Source organism: Triturus cristatus, chromosome 3_2 (genome assembly GCF_964204655.1).
Source record: "Triturus cristatus chromosome 3_2, aTriCri1.1, whole genome shotgun sequence".
Taxonomy (NCBI): domain Eukaryota; kingdom Metazoa; phylum Chordata; class Amphibia; order Caudata; family Salamandridae; genus Triturus; species Triturus cristatus.
In genome coordinates, this window is record NC_140584.1 from 311,820,241 (window position 1) to 311,840,330 (window position 20,090).

Here is a 20,090-nt window from a genome sequence, read left to right on the forward strand (position 1 = left end):
TGTGCAGAAGCTGCTGGGTAAGAAGGGATGGGATCAGTGTAAAGGAAATGCTGATCTGAGGTGGAGCTGGAGTACAGAAGACACTCAGATTGACAAACCTTATTTAGAGGAGTTGCTGGGAAGGTGCAGCGTTATTGCACAATGGATATCAGTGCTGAATGTGGGGAAAGTAGGGTTCACTGGAAATTCCAAGAAGTGGACATCTGTGCTTTTGCCAATACATTGATATACCACATATGATTATGGTATGGCAGTACAGAAGAATGAATTTCTTTAGGAAGAAATCCAGTCTACCCACCTAGAGAATTGTTGTGGTAGGGTTTCTCTACACAGCTGCCGGAAAAGCCGGGCTATGTAGTCTGACCTTTTAAGAGGCTGCAGGGATATGGACATTTTGTTGGTAGCTGTGGTCATTATTAGATGGCTGTATCCTGAGTTGATTTGCATATTGAAATAATTTTGCCAAGTACTGAGTTTTACGATGGTAAACCTTTTGCAAAGTTGCCCCGTCTGCCATTTTCCCACTTGGTGTTTGCTGAACCATGCACTTTTTTCCCTCCTTTCAGCACATCATTCTCAAATCAACTTAAAGGCTTTGGAAGTTTCTCAGCCCAGATGTCTCTGTATAGAGATTCAGCTCAGCAAGATCCTGTACAGGCATCAGATCCTCTTTACGTGGGAGACCAGGTGTTCCTCGTTGTGGAGGTGCCAGATCTGGACGAGAGTCAATTCTCTATGCTGGTGAAGTCACTGTTTGCCGCTCCAGTTGCGAATATCAGCTCCATTCCTCAGTACAATCTGATTACAGATGGGTATGTACACCCATTTCCACGTATATTCTATAAGATAATGCATGGATAAGCAATGCCTCAAAATGACGTAATATTAACATACACCATGTAATTGACTAAAAAGTACAAAAGGGACTACAAATAGTAAAGTATTGATTTTTAAATGAACTACGAAGTCAGGACAGAATCAATATAAATAGAGTTGGGCAGCCGCAAGTGACTGCAATATATTTGCTCAATTCATTTGTTAGTACTAAATATTTTGTTATCTACAAGGGCCCGTTTTTTATATCCCAATGTTCCAAATGGTTGACTATGCACAAGCTAAGGGAAATAACACTACAGCTTTTGTCAGACGGTTCAGTGAAAAATTGAAAGACCTTTGAGCCAAGTTTAACTGATGGGTATTTGGAGACCTGGATAATGATGGTATTTTTAACAGCCCTGCTGATTTGTATTACTAAGCAAAATGTGGCCTTCTTTTTGCATATAATTTGCCCATCAAATGTCCATTTTTCTTGAATTATTGCCATCCTTGATCTTGACAAAATTCTACTATATGATGTAATCACCATTTTTGCTAGTACAATTTGTGCGTTATATACTCTCACCTTCTTTTTGTTAAGATGTTTCCTCATTGATGCAATTTGTATATTATTATGTTGCAATTATGAGCAATTTTCAGCTTGAGCAACTCAAGCTTTTTTATTCTGCTACAGTTGTCAAACTCCCACTATGGTATGATCAGTGCTACAGGAAACCCGCATGAAATAAAGTTATAAATAATGAATTTAAATGGAAATTGTTATTATGTGAATCAGCCATCGCAAATAGTGAACCAAAGTTGAAACACAAAACTCCTTAACCCCTGCCTGGTCTCCAGCATTATATAGTGTACGGGGCCAATACTAGATTGCAATTTTATTGACAATTTTTAAAGCGCGCTACGCCAGCCATGAGTGTTTTGTGATTTCAGGAATAGATAAATTAATTAAGAGGAAGGGAGTAGTGAAAAAATAACGATTTGACTGAATTATGTAAGAAGGTCTAAGTGGATCAAATAAGATGTCGACATAATCAATATGAAAGTGGCAGCCTGGTCACTAAGGAAAAACCTGCTGGCACAGGCCTGTTATTGAAACCCTTTCGTTAATCTGGCACATTTTAATTAGAAAAAGGATCCTGTCCACACATTTCTACCAATGAATTGTACAATACCATCCAAAAGGGAATTTCCTTTCAGACTCAATCTTACTTCAATAACCACCCTTCACCTAAATATCACATTACCTTGGTCAGTGATTTTGTGCGATCTCCTAATTCAGTCATATAACATAAGGAATCTATTGCCTTCAATGGTCATCCTATCATTTTACCTTATCCAATGATTCATGCTATCTCCTAACTCACTCATATAACATAGAGAGTCTATTGCTTCTAATGGTCAACCTATCGCATTACCTTAGCCAATCATTTGTGCTGTCTCCTAACTCAATCATATAACATAGAGGGTCTATTGCCTCCAATGGTCCTCCTGTCACACTATTATAGCACCATTGGTTAGCATGTTTATCATCATTATGGAATAATTAATCAAATTCCGCATCACCCAACCGATCACATATCATCCTCCCACTCAAGACCTTCCAATATGGACGAGAAATCTAACTCAGATCATCTTGGCCGACCTAGAGGAAAGGGTAAGCTCGCTTCTTCCTATCTCCACAGGTGATCTCTCTACCACGGAACTCACCTCTCAATACATCACAACTATGACGTCCATCCTAGACCAATTAGCCCCCCTGAAAATAAAAAACAGGAACATTCCATCCAGACACTGGTTCAACAAGGACATCAACGCCAAAAGAAGACAACTAAGAGCTACAGAATGACTATGGAGGAACAACCCCTCCCCATGCCTACTCGAACAACTCAAAGCAGCCCGAAGGAATTACAAACAACACATCAACAATGAAAAATACACCTTTTTCTGCACCACTATGGACAACGCGAAGAACCGGCCTAAAGAACTCATTAACATCATCTGGCAAAAAACCTCCAAGCCCTCTGCAACCTCAGTGCAGGCCTCCAAAGACCAGTGCGACAACTTCGCCAACTTCTTCAACAACAAAATCACCAAGATTGAGCTCTCACTTGACATCAACCTTAACCCCCCCCTGCAAAAGCCTAGCCTCAGAGGCCGAAGTCAGCACACCCAAGCACCCCAGAAAAACCTGGAAATCCTTCAACCCCATTCCTGAAGTGGAGATTCTCAAACTGATCTCCACCTCCAAACCTGCATCTCGCGTCCTAGATCCTATCCCCACCTAATGGACTAAAAAACGGAAACTCTCCCTAGCTTCATTGTGGTGCAAGATCATAAACAGCTCCCTGAGAACCGGCGTCATACCATACTGCCTCAAAGTCGACCAAGTCACGCCACTACTGAAGAAGCCAGGCCTCGACACCAACAACCTCAACAACTTTAGACCCATATCCAATCTTCCCCTCCTATCCAAAATCCTCAAAGTGCGTTCTCCTACAACTGACTCAGCACATGGCCAGAATCAACCTTCTAGACCCCCACCAATCGGGCTTCAGAAAAGGCTGTAGCACCGAAACCGCGATCCTTAGCATAGTGGACGACATCCACAAGTCTCTTGACACTAACCAATGCTGCATACTCATTCTCCTGGACCTATCGGCAGCCTTCGACACGGTTGACCACAAGCTACTCATCAAGGCTCTCCAAGAAAGGGTAGGTGCAGATGAGGTGGCCCTACACTGGTTCTCCTCCTTCCTACACAACCGCGCCCAAAGGATAAAAATCAAAACCTTTATGTCTGACCTACACCCCGTCAGCAGAGGTGTCCCCCAAGGCTCAGTACTCTCCCTTCAACTGTTCAATATATACATGGAACCCCTCACCAACCTACTCAAAAAAGCTAACATCCCCTTCCACCTTTATGCTGATGACACCCAGATCTATCTGGAAACCTCCTCCATCGATGACATTCAGCGACTCAACGACACGAAGTATAACAATGGCTATCAATAAACCACCTAAAACTCATCCAAGATAAAACAGGAATCCTCCTCATCTCCAACAAAGAAGAAAACCCGCATATTGTAGAATGGCTAAAAGCAATCGATGCTCTCGACAACAACCTCACGCTGGCCAGCTCTGTAAAATCTTTAGGAATCAACCTAGGCGCAAAACTCGACATGTCCAAACACATTAAGAATTCCGCAAAGAGCGCCTTCCTCAATCTGAAGCTACTCAACAAAATAAAACCCTTCATCGCGCCCAAGGACCTCAAACAAGCCACTCAATCACTGGTGCTATGTAGACTCGACTATGGGAATGCAGTCCTCATTGGCACAGCAAAATCCCACCTAGCTCCCCTCAAAACTACTCTCAATGCAGCAGCCAGAATGGTCACCACAGTTAAGATATATGAACACATCTCTCCAGGCACTCAGAGAACTAAAATGGCTCCCAGTCGAAATGCGCGCCAATTTCAGAACCGACTGCCTCACGCACAAAACCCTGCACACAGGGAAACCCGACCACCTGACCTCCAAACTCAAGAAGGCTGGTCAGGCTAAGAACCTCAGGAGCTCCAATACCCTACTACTCATCCCTATGAAGACACGCAAACAAAAAACAGCTACTCAATCCTTTGCTGAGAGTGCTCCCAAAATCTGGAACTCCATCCCAGCGGATATCAGGACTATCCCTTCCTTTGTAAAATTCAAGAAACTCCTAAAAGTCCTCTTCCTCAACCGTGCCTTCCCGAACTGAGAACCGATGGCGAAGAGAACCAGCATGCACTATATAGCACCCAGACATTGTGGCATTAAGACCTACCTCTTCCCGCTCCCCGTACCTCCGTGCCCCTTCCCCCCTGAAAGAGGTTCAGCCCAATGAAAATATGCACCCATCGAGGTTATTGCAGGACTCCCTTCCTCAATGTGGCACAGCACGCTGTGACTTCCGAACCAACACATATACCTCCGTCTTACTATGTGACTCTTGTATTAAAATTTGTTGTAAAGCGCTCCGATTCCCTCAGGTCTGGCCAGTGCTATAAAAAACTCCTAAAATAAAAATAAATGAAATAAAATGAATTTTCTCTGTATCACTGCCATCACTTATGACTTCAATGGGCCCCAAAATTCATGTGGCCTAGAAGCAGGGTGTAGCATGCCCGAGTGTGTTTAGATAATTTCTTGCACTAAACCAAGTCTAGGATCTATTTGTCATGCGTGAGGAAATATTTAACCATCCATCACATAGTGACTCTGCATTTGGCCAGTAGTAATTCCATTGATAATTGACATAAATTGCCTTCTGTGTTTTGGGACATCTACAACATATCCTAGCAATGTCACCAGCTATGTTCTAGGTAAATTCTAATTTGTCATTACCCTTACAAATATTTCCGAACCTGACACTCCCTTCCCCAATCTTGCAACTCCTGGGCAGGACAATGCAAGGTGTAAGAAATCTGCAGTCTCTATATTACAGCTAAGACAGGTTGTTGATATGTTTTGAACATAATGAGCAATTATCTACGGATATAATGAAAGTCTCATGGATTTATTTGAAGTGTATTCACTTTTTTTTCCACTATTTTTATTGAGCAGAAATAAACCCATAAATACATTGAGTAGTTTTATAAAAGAAGACAGAATGAGGGAAGGAAGAATCTTTTCAAAAATCATTTCAATCCAATTCAAGAGAATTCGCCAAGATGTATATAAGAATTCTCATTATTGACTTGGGAGAGTACAATGTGCAGTCAATATTTAAAGTGCAGAGTACAGTAAGATCGGCATGACCTAGTTTGTAACATCTATTATGGTGTAAACATACTAGTCCAAAATATCGATTACTAAACAAGCAATATTAAAGGTGCAAGGTACAATATTTATCTGCGTAGCCTAGTTTATAGCACTAGTTCGACTCCAGAAACAAACAATAATACAGTTGTTAGAGAAACATATGCAACTGACAGTTAAACATGCAAATGTACCACTCACAAATATCAACTGCTACACAAATCTTCCCACAAAATGCCAAGTGCAGTATTGATGAAAACACCAGGTTTAAAATCTTTGGGCCAGATGTAGGTAAAACCCAAATTGCAAATTTTTTATAGCGATTTTTACCGAATCGCTATTAAGAACTCGTAAAGTCCGTGTTATTTTGAATTAGCAGTATTTTTACTTCATAAAATGTATTACTTCTAGATGATGAGTGCCTTATAAATAAAGTGCATTAGCATACAAAAACTATGCAATGAAATGCAGAGCAAAGATATGACCAGCTAAAAGCCTAAATGCCAAATGATTGAGGGGAACCATATAGTGGTTTAATCCAGATCACAATCGTCTCTGGAATATTTCCAGAGAGTATTAAATCTTTTAAGCCCCCCCCCACACGCTTTGCATACACTTCCTCAAATTTCATGATGCGACACATTTACACATTCCAGTCATGGATTGTCACGACCTTAATGGTCCTCCAGAACTGGAGGATAAAAGAACATGCAATCGTCATTGCATTTGAAATGTAATGTTGTTGACCTTTTGATAATTGACAGCTCCTTTTTGAGACACCAAATAATGCAAGGGTGGCCTTTGGGAGTATTATTGTCTTAGTAGCCTGACTGATTGCTTCAAACAACTTCTGCCAAAAATCAACACGATGAGGGCAAGAAAAAAACATGTGAAGCCAAACTCCTCCTCCATGTTGTTTGCAACAAAAACAATCATTCGAAACCACTGCATTCATTTTATGCAACACTTCCGGGGTATAATATGCTATCCATATAGACAGGAATAACATTCTTTTGAAATGTGCTGCCCGGAGGGGTATATCTCCTATCTCTGCAATGGCATTCCAATTTCTCTTATAGATAGCATTGTGTTCTCTCTCTCCTACCCTGGGAAGAAAACTAGTTAAATCAAACAGTGGAGATAGAGATGCTGGGAATTTTAATATTTGTACAACATGAATAAAGACTGCTAAACAGCATGAAGAATGACCTTTCTGGATTTCTGTTACTGATCAATATTGTTGTGTCTTCTCCGCTCTTAATTTAGGGTTATATATACCCAAGGATTTGATAAGCCTAACCAGTACTAAATAAGGACAAATGGTGTGCTGTAAGAGCCTCAGTTTTTGTGTTTAAATTGGTTGCACATTGATTTGTGTTAACAACACCTTTAGGTAGTAGATGTTTGGGGCTGACTTAGCACCCGCTTACAGAAATATAGTAGAATACCTTTATTTTTTCATGCTAAATCAGTGTTAGATTACTTTGTGCTTAGTGAATGTGTGGACATTTCCCTGTAAGGGAACACTACTACCTGTGTATTTATGTCAAATGTTCTATTTAGTGCAGTTTTAAAACAGGGCAACCCCCACTTTAAAATCCTGTTCTTTTTCTTCCATTCGGTTCCTCTGCATGTGCTGACAGACCTTTAAAACATGTCACAGAAAGGACATTTAACCTCAAGCTTATTTGGCTAATTTTCTTCTGTTTATTAAAACTAATGATTATAGTGTTCACCAAGTTACTGAGTCTAAGCAACATTTCAATTATGCTGCATAGCTTCAGGAGTTTCACATTATGCTTGTTATGCAAAATTCCTGAAATTACGCCCTGCTGCATAAGTTTGCTTGTATTCACGACAAAATGATAGTGTGGGAGCAATGCTAAGGACAAGAACGCGAGTAGCTATTGATCTCAGCACTTCTGATTTTAGAGCTCTCTTTTTCAGCATGTATGTGTCTTTGTATCCAAAATGCATGGAAACACATTTTGCGGAAATGCTGGGTTTGTATTTCATGTACTTATGTTTAATTTTGCATAATTTCCCCAAAATGTTGCTTAATTACAGGAAAGCAACCATTCATTGATACCAGCCACTGTCAAGTGAAACAATACCTAGTTTACCTGCAAGTCCTAGACCTAGCTTCTTTGGGCCCGATTCACAAAAGTAATCTGAGACAAAATCCTGACTTTACGACTTTCGGTAGTCACAAAGGGCATTCATGAATAGTAAAGTTAGGCTTTCTAACTTTACTACTCCTAAATGCCCTTTGTGAATCCTGAAAGTCGTAAACTTAGGATTTTGTCTGAGTTTACTATTGTGAATTGGGCCCTCTGTTCCTAAAGGCTGCAGCCTGCACATGCATCTATGCCTTACCTTACTCTAACAAGCATTTGCAATGCAATAGGAACTCGCATTTACGTGAGACCTATTGCATTGCATCATGGACAACGGGAGGGGGGAGCACGGACAACGGGAGGGATGGGGGGATGGTGGAAAAGGGGGCGAGAAGGCACGGACAAAGTAGTGCTCACTATCTAAATAACACGTATCCTACTGTGTGACACTCGAGGTAAAGGGGCTGTTAAATGGTAGCGGCAGTCGTAGTCGATAACCTTTCAAGTATTGCCCGGCGGTAATCGCCTCTTATACCATTCGATGCTAAACCAATAAAGAGGCAGGCGCTGGAGACTGGAAGGCAGGAAACAAAGTTTTATTCCGTCGGAGTGGAACACATCAGATCAGACAGCGAGGTATCGTCACAAGGTGCTCTAACTGCATCTCTGAGGCCTGGCCTCTTATACACAGGTTTATGACTTTATTGCAGGTTTATCATACATGGCACATTTTTGAGATCGTTTTGATACATGAAAGAACATCCTCAGAATCCCCACTTCAAGCTCGTTCCCACACATATCTACAGTGGAAGTCCCCACCCCACCCACAGTAGGAGATGGCTATCACACAGCTGCACATTCCGCCAATTCCCCGGGGTGTGTGCGACCGGTCGGGTCTGAGGGGGTGGGGGGCCTTGATCTACTGTAATCCCTTTGATGTGGGGTGTTTCCCTTACAGTAGGGGCAATAAACTGCATCCGCAGGGCTAGGTGATGGCCTGGGATCGGTTCGGACAATGGGGTGCAGAGGAAGGGGGTTATCAAAGAGATGCATGACCATGTATGGGATGTCGGTCAGGCGTGGGATGTGGTTCCATGGCAGGGTCGCGCAGAGGGAGAGGGTTTATGGCCCGTGTATGAGAGAGCGGGGATGGCCGGCGCGCGGGGAATGCTTGCAGCGCCAGGGGGACGCGCTGGCGATCGGCAATGAGCAGGGAGAGACCAGGGTGCCTAAAATGGCTGCCGTGCGCTTTCCTGTGTGTCGCGCTGGGGAGAGACAAGATGGCGCAGATAATGTTCAGTTTGCAAGCTAAATTTCCACAGTCCTCCCTTTTAACATATCTCGCCAGCTTGTTTAGTTCGGATCTATCCCCATAATACTACGAACTTCCACCTCATACAAAGCTTTCATTCGCTCCGCTTCAAAGTTCAAAGTCTTAGGGCAGATGCAGTTCATAAAAAGCGAACATAAAGGTGGCAGACACTGAATCCCCAAGCAACATCCACATAGTATCACAATTGGTATTAGGATAAATGAAAACAGCCTCCATCCCCAACTTCTAATAGTGTCCCAAAACCAACTTCCCAGTGACCATTCTTCTTGCTCCTGATGAACCTCTGTGGAAAGTCTGTGGAGGTGTTCAATTGCTTTGTAGACTGAGGGTGAGTTATCCGGTACGTAGGTACAACAGCTGGACCCAATGATGCGGCATGCTCCTCCACGATCAGCCAGAACCACATCTAGAACGAGGCGGTTCTGAAGAGCTACCAGGCGGACGACCTGAAGCTCGGCGGTGTTGTTGGCGAGGATGCCAGCCGTAATGTTCATCGCCGTTTCGACTGCCTGGGTTAAGTGGCGGATGGCACGGCTGTTTGCCATTGGACCCCAGAGTGGAACAAGACCTTTTACTGCGTCCATGAACTGTGCTCCGGTGGAGTCGGCTTGCGCAACGTCTTTGGCACGTTTCTGTCGGTGATGGTTTGCTGGAGCCACATATGTCGGAGGAAGGACAAAGGCGATGTAGCAGGTGCCTCCCCAACCTTTCGGAAGCCAGGTGTAGGCCTTAGTACCACAGACGAAGTACATATTCGGGGAGGCAACAAAGGAAGGTGGATCAACTGAGTCCAATGTTCGGGTGATGAGGCAGGAGCTGTGGCCCACCAGCTGCGCCCCCAGGCCTTCGAGGCACACAAGTCCAGTGATGTTGATGACGGATAGGGCCACTGTTAGGGTGGCGGCCGTTCGTTTCCGGAGGTAAGAGAAGGTGGGTCTGGCTGGGTTGTTAAACACCTGCATTTCAACTCGTTCTTTGGCAGGGATGTCCATGTGAAAGGAAGTGTTTGATCTCAGAGGACAGAAGGGGGCAGAAGTTTTTCCAGTTTTGTTCAGCCAGAACCCATGGTAGAAGTGTGACACAGTTTTGCCGGAAGTGGCATTGTCCTTGTAGCTTTCCTGCAGGAGGATTAGCCAGGCGAGGCAGGAACCATGGACCGAAAAAGGTGAAGGGATGAAAGGGATAGAGTGTCCGGTGGCATGTGGTAGCAATCCACAGATCCAGCTATTAGTGGCATTGGAGGCAAGATTGTGTTGGTGGAGCAACTGCACAAAAGAGTTATTCCAGAACTCCTTACGCCTTTCTCGGATTTGGGGTGAAAGTGAGATCAGATGGTGTTCTTTCATGGTGGTAGGTGGAACGGTGGTCAGCAATATCTTATGGGCGGGTGCGCTCTCCTCCATGATCCAGAAGGTGACCATGAGGAGAAGGCAAAAGAGAAGGGTAATAAAAAGTGCAATAGTCTTTGAGCTGTGCATTTTGTCAGTCTTTGGGATTTCGTAGTGGATCTTTGGGCGTCCGGTTGCTTCCATCATCTTCATGTCGGATGCTTCCATCACCTTCAAGGGACTCGGTAGCGGGCAGAACCACAGACTTTGTTTAGTTTCTCTCCTGGTGGCCTTTGAGGTGGTTAGGCAACCGCTCTTGAGATTTCAACTTAGTTTGTGGTCTGCTTAGCCGAAGTTCCCTCCTTTCGTTATACCCTTCTTTGGATGGGACAGTGGGATCAGGATATTTAGTTAATTCAAGTGTCTCTGTATCCGGGCAGTGGCTCAGGGATGGTCGGTCTTTGTCCAGTAGTTCCTCTTGGGCGGTGATGTTGTCCGTGGTCGTCAGGGTCGATGATACCTTCTTGCAGTGATGTGCATGCAGCCAATTGCGCTTCCCCTCCACTCGAAGAGCTGTTCGGGTGGTGATCAGGACTTGCAGAGGGCCCGTCCACCGGGGCTCCAGACTCTTGGTGCGCTGGAAGTTACGCACTAAGACAAAGTCACCCGGTTGGATGTCGTGCCCAGGGCCTCTGGAAACGTCGGGAATGGCTTGCAGCACCTGTTGATGGATAACAGACAACGTTTTAGTTAGGTTGTACAAATAGTCAGACATGAGGACGTCCGGGACGTCGTGGATGGATGTTGGTTTCGGTGCAGTCCAAAGGTTCATGGGCCGCCCGAAGACGACCTCGTAGGGGGTTAAGTGGTGTTTGGTGGGGGTGGAACGCATTGATAGCAATGCTAGCGGGAGAGCGTCTGGCCATTTCAGTCCTGTGGTGGCAACTATTTTTGCTATCTTAAGCTTCAATGTGGCATTATGTCGCTCAACCAAGCCTGCAGATTGGGGATGGAAGACCGCATGGAACTTCTGTTTTACACCCAGCCCCTTTAAGATGAGTTGGATAACCTCGGCTACAAAGTGGGGGCCGTTGTCGCTCCACAAAATTCGACAAAGGCCGTACCGGGGGAAGAATTCTTTCAGTAGTACTTTTGCGGTAGTCATAGCGGTGTTGTCGCGGGTTGGGTAGGCTTCCACCCACTTGCTGAAGGCGCACACAACGACAAGTACGTACTTCAAACCTTGGCACCTTTCTAACTGGACGTTGTCCATTTGTAGGACTTCAAAGGGGTGATTGGGAACCCCAAACCCTCCCCGGGGTACAGCAGTTCCTTTCCCAGGGTTGTGTTGGAGGCAGACCAGGCATTGTTGGACCAGACGTTTGGCTGAGTCTGAGATTTTGTCGTTGTGCCAGACTTTGGAGATGAGTTCGATCATGGGAGCAGACCCTATGTGTGCGGGGGAGTGTGCCATGGTCAGCATGGGGATCAAGTATGAGTCAGGTAGCAACCATTTGTTCGAGTCTTTAGTTCGCCAGCAACCGTCATCGTCCTTCAATCCCACCCGTGCCCATTCAGTTAATTCGTGTGGTGAGCTGGCTAATTGGATGTCCCTAATCGTTTCCCTAGCATCCTTCCATTTCTCAGTTTGTGACCTGGTTACGTACATACGGGTCGTGGACCTATTCTCGGCTGTGGTTCGGGCAGTAATGTCAGCTAGTGCATTTCCCTGTCCTATAATGTCTGTCACTTTCTTGTGTGCCTGGCATTTGATCACAGCCAGCCGTGTGGGGAGGAGGACTGCTTCGGTCAGGGCAGAGACTAGATCTCCATGCAGGATGGGTGTGCCATGGGAAGTCAAGAATCCCCTCTCCTTCCAAAGGAGCCCAAAGTGGTGAACTACCCCGAAGGCGTATTGGCTGTCCGTGTAAATGTTTGCGGTTTTCCCTGCTGCCAGAATGCATGCTCGTGTGAGAGCAATCAGTTCAGCCGCCTGTGCGGATCGCTGTGTGATGCGGGCTGTCTCAACAACCGTTCGGGCTGTGGTGACTGCATAGGCAGCGGAAGTGGTGCCATCGGGGAGCTTGATGCATGAGCCATCTACCCATAGTTCTCCGTCAGGGTCCGGGAAGGCAGTATCTCAAAGGTCAACCCTACTCTTGGTCTGTTCGTCGGTGAGAGTCACGCAGTCATGTATGGGGGGCGCATTGGGGTCAGTGTCAGGGAGAGGTAGTAGAGTGGCTGGATTCAGAGTGGTGCATCGTTTCAATGTGATGTGGGGTGCAAGCAGAGTCAGTTCATAGCCAGTCAGTCGTGCGCTAGTCAGGTGTTGAGTCTTGGTCTGGTTCAGGAGGGTGTCAACCGCATGGGGTACCAATACAGTGAGGGGGTTCGAGAGCACGATCCCCTCACTTTGCCGGATAGAGACAGCAGCGGCGGCTACTGCTCGAAGGCAGGCGGGTAATGCTCTGGCTACAGGGTCAAGAGTGGCAGAGAAGTAGGCACAAGGGCGTTGTTTAGGGCCTATGGACTGGGTTAGGACAGACAACGCGCATCCCTCCCTTTCGTGGGTGTAGAGGGAGAAAGGTTTAGTGTAGTCTGGGGTTCCTAGGACTGGGGCCGAGCAGAGGGCGTCTCGTAATTCTTTGAAGGAGGATTGGCATTCGGGTGTCCAGGGGAGGGGGAAGGGGACATCTTTAGCCAACAGGGAAAGCAGAGGTTTTACAATAAGACTGAAGTTTGGCAACCATTGTAGACAAAAGGAGGTGAGGCCTACTAGAGACCGTACTTGCTTCTGAGTTTTGGGAACAGGGGTTTCTAGGATGGTCTGAATTCGGTCAGGGGTAAGTTTCCTCCCGTCCTTGGATAGGAGGTGGCCTAGGTATGTCACTTGGGGTTGGCAGAACTGTAACTTCTTCCTGGAGACCTTGTGACCGTTCTCCGCGAGGAAGTGGAGGAGGTGAATAGTGGCTGTGACAGCAAGTGGGGTGGTGTCGGCCGCCAAAAGAATGTCGTCGACGTACTGTATTAACACCACTCCATCGGGTAATTGGACTGCATCTAGTTGTCTCTTGAGGGCTTGGCTATAAAAGCTGGGACTCTCAGTGTAGCCTTGGGGTGCCCTACAGAATCTGTACGAACGGGCTTTTAAAGTGAAGCCGAACAGGTAGCGGCTGTCTGGGTGGATGGGGATGGAAAAGAATGCGTTTTTGAGATCAATAACAGTAAAGGTGGTGGCAGTGGACGGAATCAGGGTGAGGATGGTGGTGATGTCTGAGACCACGGGGTACTGAGGTATGACTACTTTGTTAACTTCTCGTAAGTCAACAATGAAGCGGTATGCTTTCTCATCTCCCTCGCCTTGCTTCTTTACAATGGGTAGGATAGGGCTGTTGCAAACATTACTGACTACTTCTTCTACTACTCCTGCATCGACTAGGGACTGGATGATTTCCACCAATGCCTTCTCGCCTTCGGGTGATATTCGATACTGTGGAAGCTTTGGTAGTACTGCGTCCGGTCGGACGGTTATGTGTACTGGGTCGATCACCATGCGCCCTACATCTGAGTCGGTTTTAGCCCATAGATGTGAGGGTAACGTGTCGAGTAGGGACAGGTTAGCATCAGTTATAGAGAGCATACGTCGTGTGTGACAAGGTCTGAACAGATCTGGGTTATCGTGCAGGATGACTCGAACTCCGTCTGGGGAACATCTGATGGTAGCTCGGAAATGTTTTAGCAAATCGAGTCCCATAATAGCATCAGGGGTGTTGGAGGAGAGCAGAAAGGTCGTGTCAGTGGCGTTATTTTCTAAGTCAAAGGAGATTGGTGCTGATAAGGGGTTAGTGGAGGGCGTTCCATCGAAGCCTATTGAGGTTACGTGTGAGCCAGACAAGGGTGCCCTAGGAATCAGTCGTTTAGATAACGCACTACGTGTCGCCCCAGTATCTACCAGGAATGGAGACTTTGTGCCCAAGACCTTAGCAGTGACGTAAGGACCTTGCTGGTCAACACGGAGTTCGACTGGATCCCTCCCTTGCCCCTGGCGGTCCTATGCGAAGTCATGGGTGCTTTCGTAGTCGGACTGCTGACACTGGTTTTGTCGGGGGCGATCAAAGGTGTTTGGTCTGCCTGGCCTGTCGTTGATGGCGTCGTTCGTGTACCCTCGTCCCTGTCCTCTATTTCTGGGGTCATATGCTGTGTCTCTGGGGTCCCTATTTTTGTTCATTTCCAGAAGGACCGGGCACTGGGATTTCCAGTGTCCGAACCCTCTACAGAACGCACATTGGTTCCCATCTAAGTCTCTCCGTCCATTGTAGGGTGCAGGTGTATGGTCTCTAGGGGGTAGCTTTCTAGAGGCGGTTGGTTGGTAATTCCCTTTTGGGGGTTCCCTTCCTATGGTCACCCCTTGCAACTGTGCTATCATTACCCTCTCCTTCAGTTCCTTTTTCTTCCTCTCTGACGCCCTATCGTTCTCATTCTTTTGGTTTTCGTAGTATTGGGCCATCTGGAGGATTGCTGCGGGTTTGGAGGCTGCCCAACTACTCTCGCTGGTCTGTAGCTTCTGGGAGACTTCTTGTGACAGACCCTTCACATAGTTCTGGACAAAGAGGTGATGTCCGGTTGCAGTGGTCATGTCCTGGCCACTATAATCGGAAAACACAGTCTCGAATCGAGAGAAGTATTCAGACACATCCTCCTGGGGTTTCTGGCGACAAGCCGTCACTATCGACCAGTCTACCTTTCTTTCTGGGATTAGAGTCTTCAACTTCTGTACAATCTTGTCTGGGAGCTCCAATATGGCTTTCGGGGGTTTCTGTCCCGGTTCTCGCTGTTTGTCTATGGTATCAAGTTGTACCCAAGTATATCCGAACGGCTCAGCGTGGTCAACCTTCCGGATTTGCTTCCACACATCAGCCGGCAGACATAACCCGAAGAACAAGTCGATATCTGCTAAGGTCATTATTGTTGAACCCAAGGCTGTACCTAGTTCGGTGTAGAAGGCAGTCGGGTTCTTTCTTAAGTCGGGCAGGGTTTTTCTAAAGGTCAAAATGTCTTGTCGGTCCCATGGCTGGTAGACCCAATTATATACAACCCTTCCCTTCGCATCTTGGTGGTTGATGTCGTCATGTGTTCCCTGACCTCGTGGGGGGACCCAGTAGGGGGCGGCCTCTTTGATGGGCATCATGGTATCAGCCCTTCCTGCCTGGGGCTTAGTCGCTATGGGGGTTTCTGCTTTGGTTGTCTGTCTGTGCTCTTTAAGGTGCCGGTAGACCTCGAGTGTACGAGTGAAAAGGTCCGTCACATCGCCCTCTCCTTCTTCCCCAATGTCTACCTTCCTATATAGGGCCGCTAAGCCTTCGGGACCTTTATCGTGGTACCTATCCTCATATGTATTCAGGGCGTGATAACAAAGTCGTACGACAAAGTGTCGTCTGCGGTTGTCGGCATACGAGTTATACACGTCTGTTATATACTCCTCACTTTCCTTTCGCTCTACCAGTGTCCTTACTATCTTATCGATTCCGGCTCGTTCATCCTTTGTTAGTCGATTCATTCTGGTGGAATCTTTCTTTCTCATCTCAGGGTCATCCAACGTTATTGCCAACGTTGTGTTCAGTACAAGAGGCTCGGCCGGCGCGGAGGCCGTGAGGACCGAGGCCCCTGTACTGCTTTCGCTTGTGTTTGGGGGTTGTGGGTGTTGCACTACCGGTTGGGAGGGTGCGTATGGAGGGGGCATGTAAATGATCGGGGGACCTAATAGCAATTCGTCATTCGTTCGTTGCTTAGAAGACAACTCAGGGTAGAGCATAGAGGGGGTCCTAACAGGGTACTGGCCTGATGTTTCAGGCTCCTGTCTTAGTTTAGCTTCCCTTCTCTCCTTTATTTCTTCTTCTAACTTTCTAGCGGCAAGGTGAGCTGCCTTTCGTAATTCCTTTTCTGCTTTTACTTCTTCCTTCTTTTTCCGTTGTGTTGCTTCTTTGCGCCACATGCCGATACTGTCAAGCATAGTAGGCGTCGTTTTATTACTACGCAGAGCTATTTCTAGCATTTCTATTTTATGGTCGTCGAAGGATCCCATCAGTGGCCACTGACTCTCGGGGTCCTTCTTTGTATATTTATTCCATAGCTTGCTATAAGCTACAGCGACTAGTCCATATTTAGTGAACATGTCCTTATTAGGGGTGCCCTCCAGTGGAGCCGGGTGGTCCACCTCTAATAAGCGGTCCGGGCAGAACCAACTACTAATCAGTGGGGAGAAGATAGGCATGACGGGTTACAACGGGGACAAAAGTCAGCACTACCTATCTTTTCACTGCTTGCAAAGACTAGACAGAATATCTCTATTCCTCGTTATTTGTAAGCAGAGAATACCTCCAAAGAACCAATATCGAACAACTAGTGTTCGGACAATCAATCAATCAATGGTGAGAAAGAGATAGGCACGACGGGTTACAATGGGGACAAAAGTCTGCGTTACCTACCCTTCACTATTTGCAAAGACTAGACAGAATATTTCTATTCTACGTTATTTGCAAACAGAGAATATCTCAAAGAGCACTATCCTTCAAAACAATCAATATTCGGACAATCAATCAGTGGGGAGATAAAAATAGGCACGACGGGTTACAACGGGGACAAAAGTCTGCGTTACCTACTCTTCACTATCTGCAAAGGAAGAGAGAGTATTTCTACTCCTCCCCGTTTGTAGACAGCGAATATCTCAAAGAGAACAATCAATAAGCAAATACTAGTATTTCAATCAATCAATCAATCGTTTCGCAATTTGTCGTGTTTCACGACCTTACCCGGACCGCGTGGACAGTTTCTCGTCTTCCGCCTCCAGCGCCCGATCGTCCTCTACTCTCCGTTATTGCCGCGGCACTCCTGATGGTTCCCAGTCAGGACCGTAGATCACTCGAGAGAGGTCTGCTCGGAACCAGTGAAGTTCGGATGATCGGCTGCCAGACGAGGGTCTATCGGGCAGGAGCTCTCCCGATCGTTGCAGTCGTTCACTCTGTCGTCGGGACCTCTCCCACTGGATCCACGTGTCGCTGATGGGCCCCACGCTTGGGACGCCAATTGTTAAATGGTAGCGGCAGTCGTAGTCGATAACCTTTCAAGTATTGCCCGGCGGTAATCGCCTCTTATACCATTCGATGCTAAACCAATAAAGAGGCAGGCGCCGGAGACTGGAAGGCAGGAAACAAAGTTTTATTCCGTCAGAGTGGAACACATCAGATCAGACAGCGAGGTATCGTCACGAGGTGCTCTAACTGCATCTCTGAGGCCTGGCCTCTTATACACAGGTTTATGACTTTATTGCAGGTTTATCATACATGGCACATTTTTTAGATCGTTTTGATACTTGAAAGAACATCCTCAGAATCCCCACTTCAAGCTCGTTCCCACACATATCTACAGTGGAAGTCCCCATCCCACCCACAGTAGGAGATGGCTATCACACAGCTGGACATTCCGCCAATTCCCGGGGGTGTGTGCGACCGGTCGGGCCTCAGGGGGTGGGGGGCCTTGATCTACTGTAATCCCTTTGATGTGGGGTGTTTCCCTTACAGTAGGGGCAATAAACTGCATCCGCAGGGCTAGGTGATGGCCTGGGATCGGTTCGGACAATGGGGCGCAGAGGAAGGGGGTTATCAAAGAGATGTATGACCATGTATGGGATGTCGGTCAGGCGTGGGATGTGGTTCCATGGCAGGGTCGCGCAGAGGGAGAGGGTTTATGGCCCGTGTATGAGAGAGCGGGGGTGGCCGGCGCGCGGGGGAATGCTTGCAGCGCCAGGGGGACGCGCTGGCGATCGGCAATGAGCAGGGAGAGACCAGGGTGCCTAAAATGGCTGCCGTGCGCTTTCCTGTGTGTCGCGCTGGGGAGAGACAAGATGGCGCAGATAATGTTCAGTTTGCAAGCTAAATTTCCACAGGGCCAGTAGCCATGGGAGGGTACAAATGACGACATGGCTATAATAAGAAGGGACTAACAAGCCTCATAATCAATCAGAAGGCAGCATTTACGAAAGACAATGAAATTAGCCAATTAAAAACATGGGCGGAGAGTGGATGGAGCTTCCACTGCATACTCCATTACTGCATGTATCGCAGAGCGAGCAGCTCAAGCGCGCTGCCGCTATAGGCTCAACCTAAAAAGGTTGTGTTCTCTCTATAATAGAACATTGATGGTGTAGGTGTATGCCATACCACTTTCAAACTTCACCTGCCACCCCTGCTTTGATGGTAGATAAGTGCTGGGTGTAAGGGAGATGGGAATGTAAAGCATAGTATTACTAGTCTGTATATTATTCTTTTCGTCAGACGGCAGAGCGTCCTGCAAAGTTCAGTCCACTGTACAAGATTCATGTAATAAAATTGAAATCTAGAATTATTTTGGTTGATTATTGACATTCAGAAGTTCAGAATTTCCCTCTTTTGACATATTTCTTTTGCCTACCGGATATAAGTTGGCACTGAAAATGGATGTCTCACAATTTTAACTGGAAAGGGCGACTTCTTGACCTTTTTTTATGTTTTTCCTTTTCCAACCCCTTATATGGGTTTGAACCACAGTGAGTGCAGGACTTCAGTATCAGCACTTCCTGCTCACGCTAAAACGTCCAAAAGAATCGGCCTATTCTTTTAACGCTCAATATATACTGCTCTTAATTAATTCAAATTTTTCGTCATTTTGAATGCAAGAAATGCTACTTTACACTATCCTAAAACTGAACATTTAACCCAATGCATTTTAACAGAGAGCTCAAATTGGACCAACATTTCAAGCTCAGAGGACACTCACTGTAACTTACCAGAGGAGGGTTATGTAGGAATCTGAAGAATGGGTGAGGAACACACAATATGGCTGTCTCCACAGTCTGCAGAGTGCCTTTCGCACCATGATAGTGTGACATACAATCAGACAATGTGGGTTGACGTGACAGACTATAATTCGAGTTTCCAACAATCCTTATTTCTGCAGTACGCTCATACCATCGAATCTTTTAAGTTTTCGGAAACAGCTTAAATCTTGGATGTTCCTTTTATCCATATCTTCTTAATAAGTTGTGCCTCTGGTTGCTTGTCCTAGATGACTGTTCTGATTCCTAGGGCCAAGATACCCACAGGTATTTGCGTGCTTTAGAAATTATAATCACCATCTTTAGTAATGCTCTGCATGCCACTTGCAATGTGACCCCCGTTGGGGGCAATTCGCTGAAGTTTTTATGTGTTGCTTAAAAAAGCTACATTTTTGTTCCAAAGGGCTTTTCAGTAGGTTTTGAAAATATGGTGACCCATGGCCCATTGACGTCTCATACTGTGAACATGACATTCTCATTCCCTAAATGTCTGTGTTTTAATGCTGAGTGACAGGCCTGCAGGATCAGGCCAGAGGCCCGAAGTTTTTCTTGAGACAGCTACAGGGCTTTGTTAGAAGGCTGCATTCAGAGTCACACGGGGACAGAATATAGGCCCGGGTACCAAAATAAAAGTGGCCCCCATTATTGAATTAGATAGCTAAAAAAGTGTCCCATGTTTGCAAATTGGGGCCGTTCTGAACTTGTAAAGATATGCTGTATATGTTATTTTAAAGATATGCAAGACTGCATGGGTTTGAGCTTGCTGTAGACAATGTTTTTTTTAATATCAGGGAAATCAACAGTAAC

At 46.2% G+C, this 20,090-nt stretch overlaps 1 protein-coding gene across 2 annotated transcripts in view; it reads left to right on the forward strand.

Moving 5' to 3' along the window:
- LOC146857249 (uromodulin-like) overlaps positions 1 to 20,090 on the forward strand; it is a 297,850-nt gene that overhangs the window by 219,242 nt on the left and 58,518 nt on the right. For both annotated transcript variants that reach the window (XM_085646813.1, XM_085646814.1), the window contains exon 6: positions 567 to 812. In XM_085646813.1, the coding sequence (XP_085502939.1) occupies positions 567 to 812 (246 nt within the window). The remainder of the gene's footprint in view (positions 1 to 566; positions 813 to 20,090) is intronic.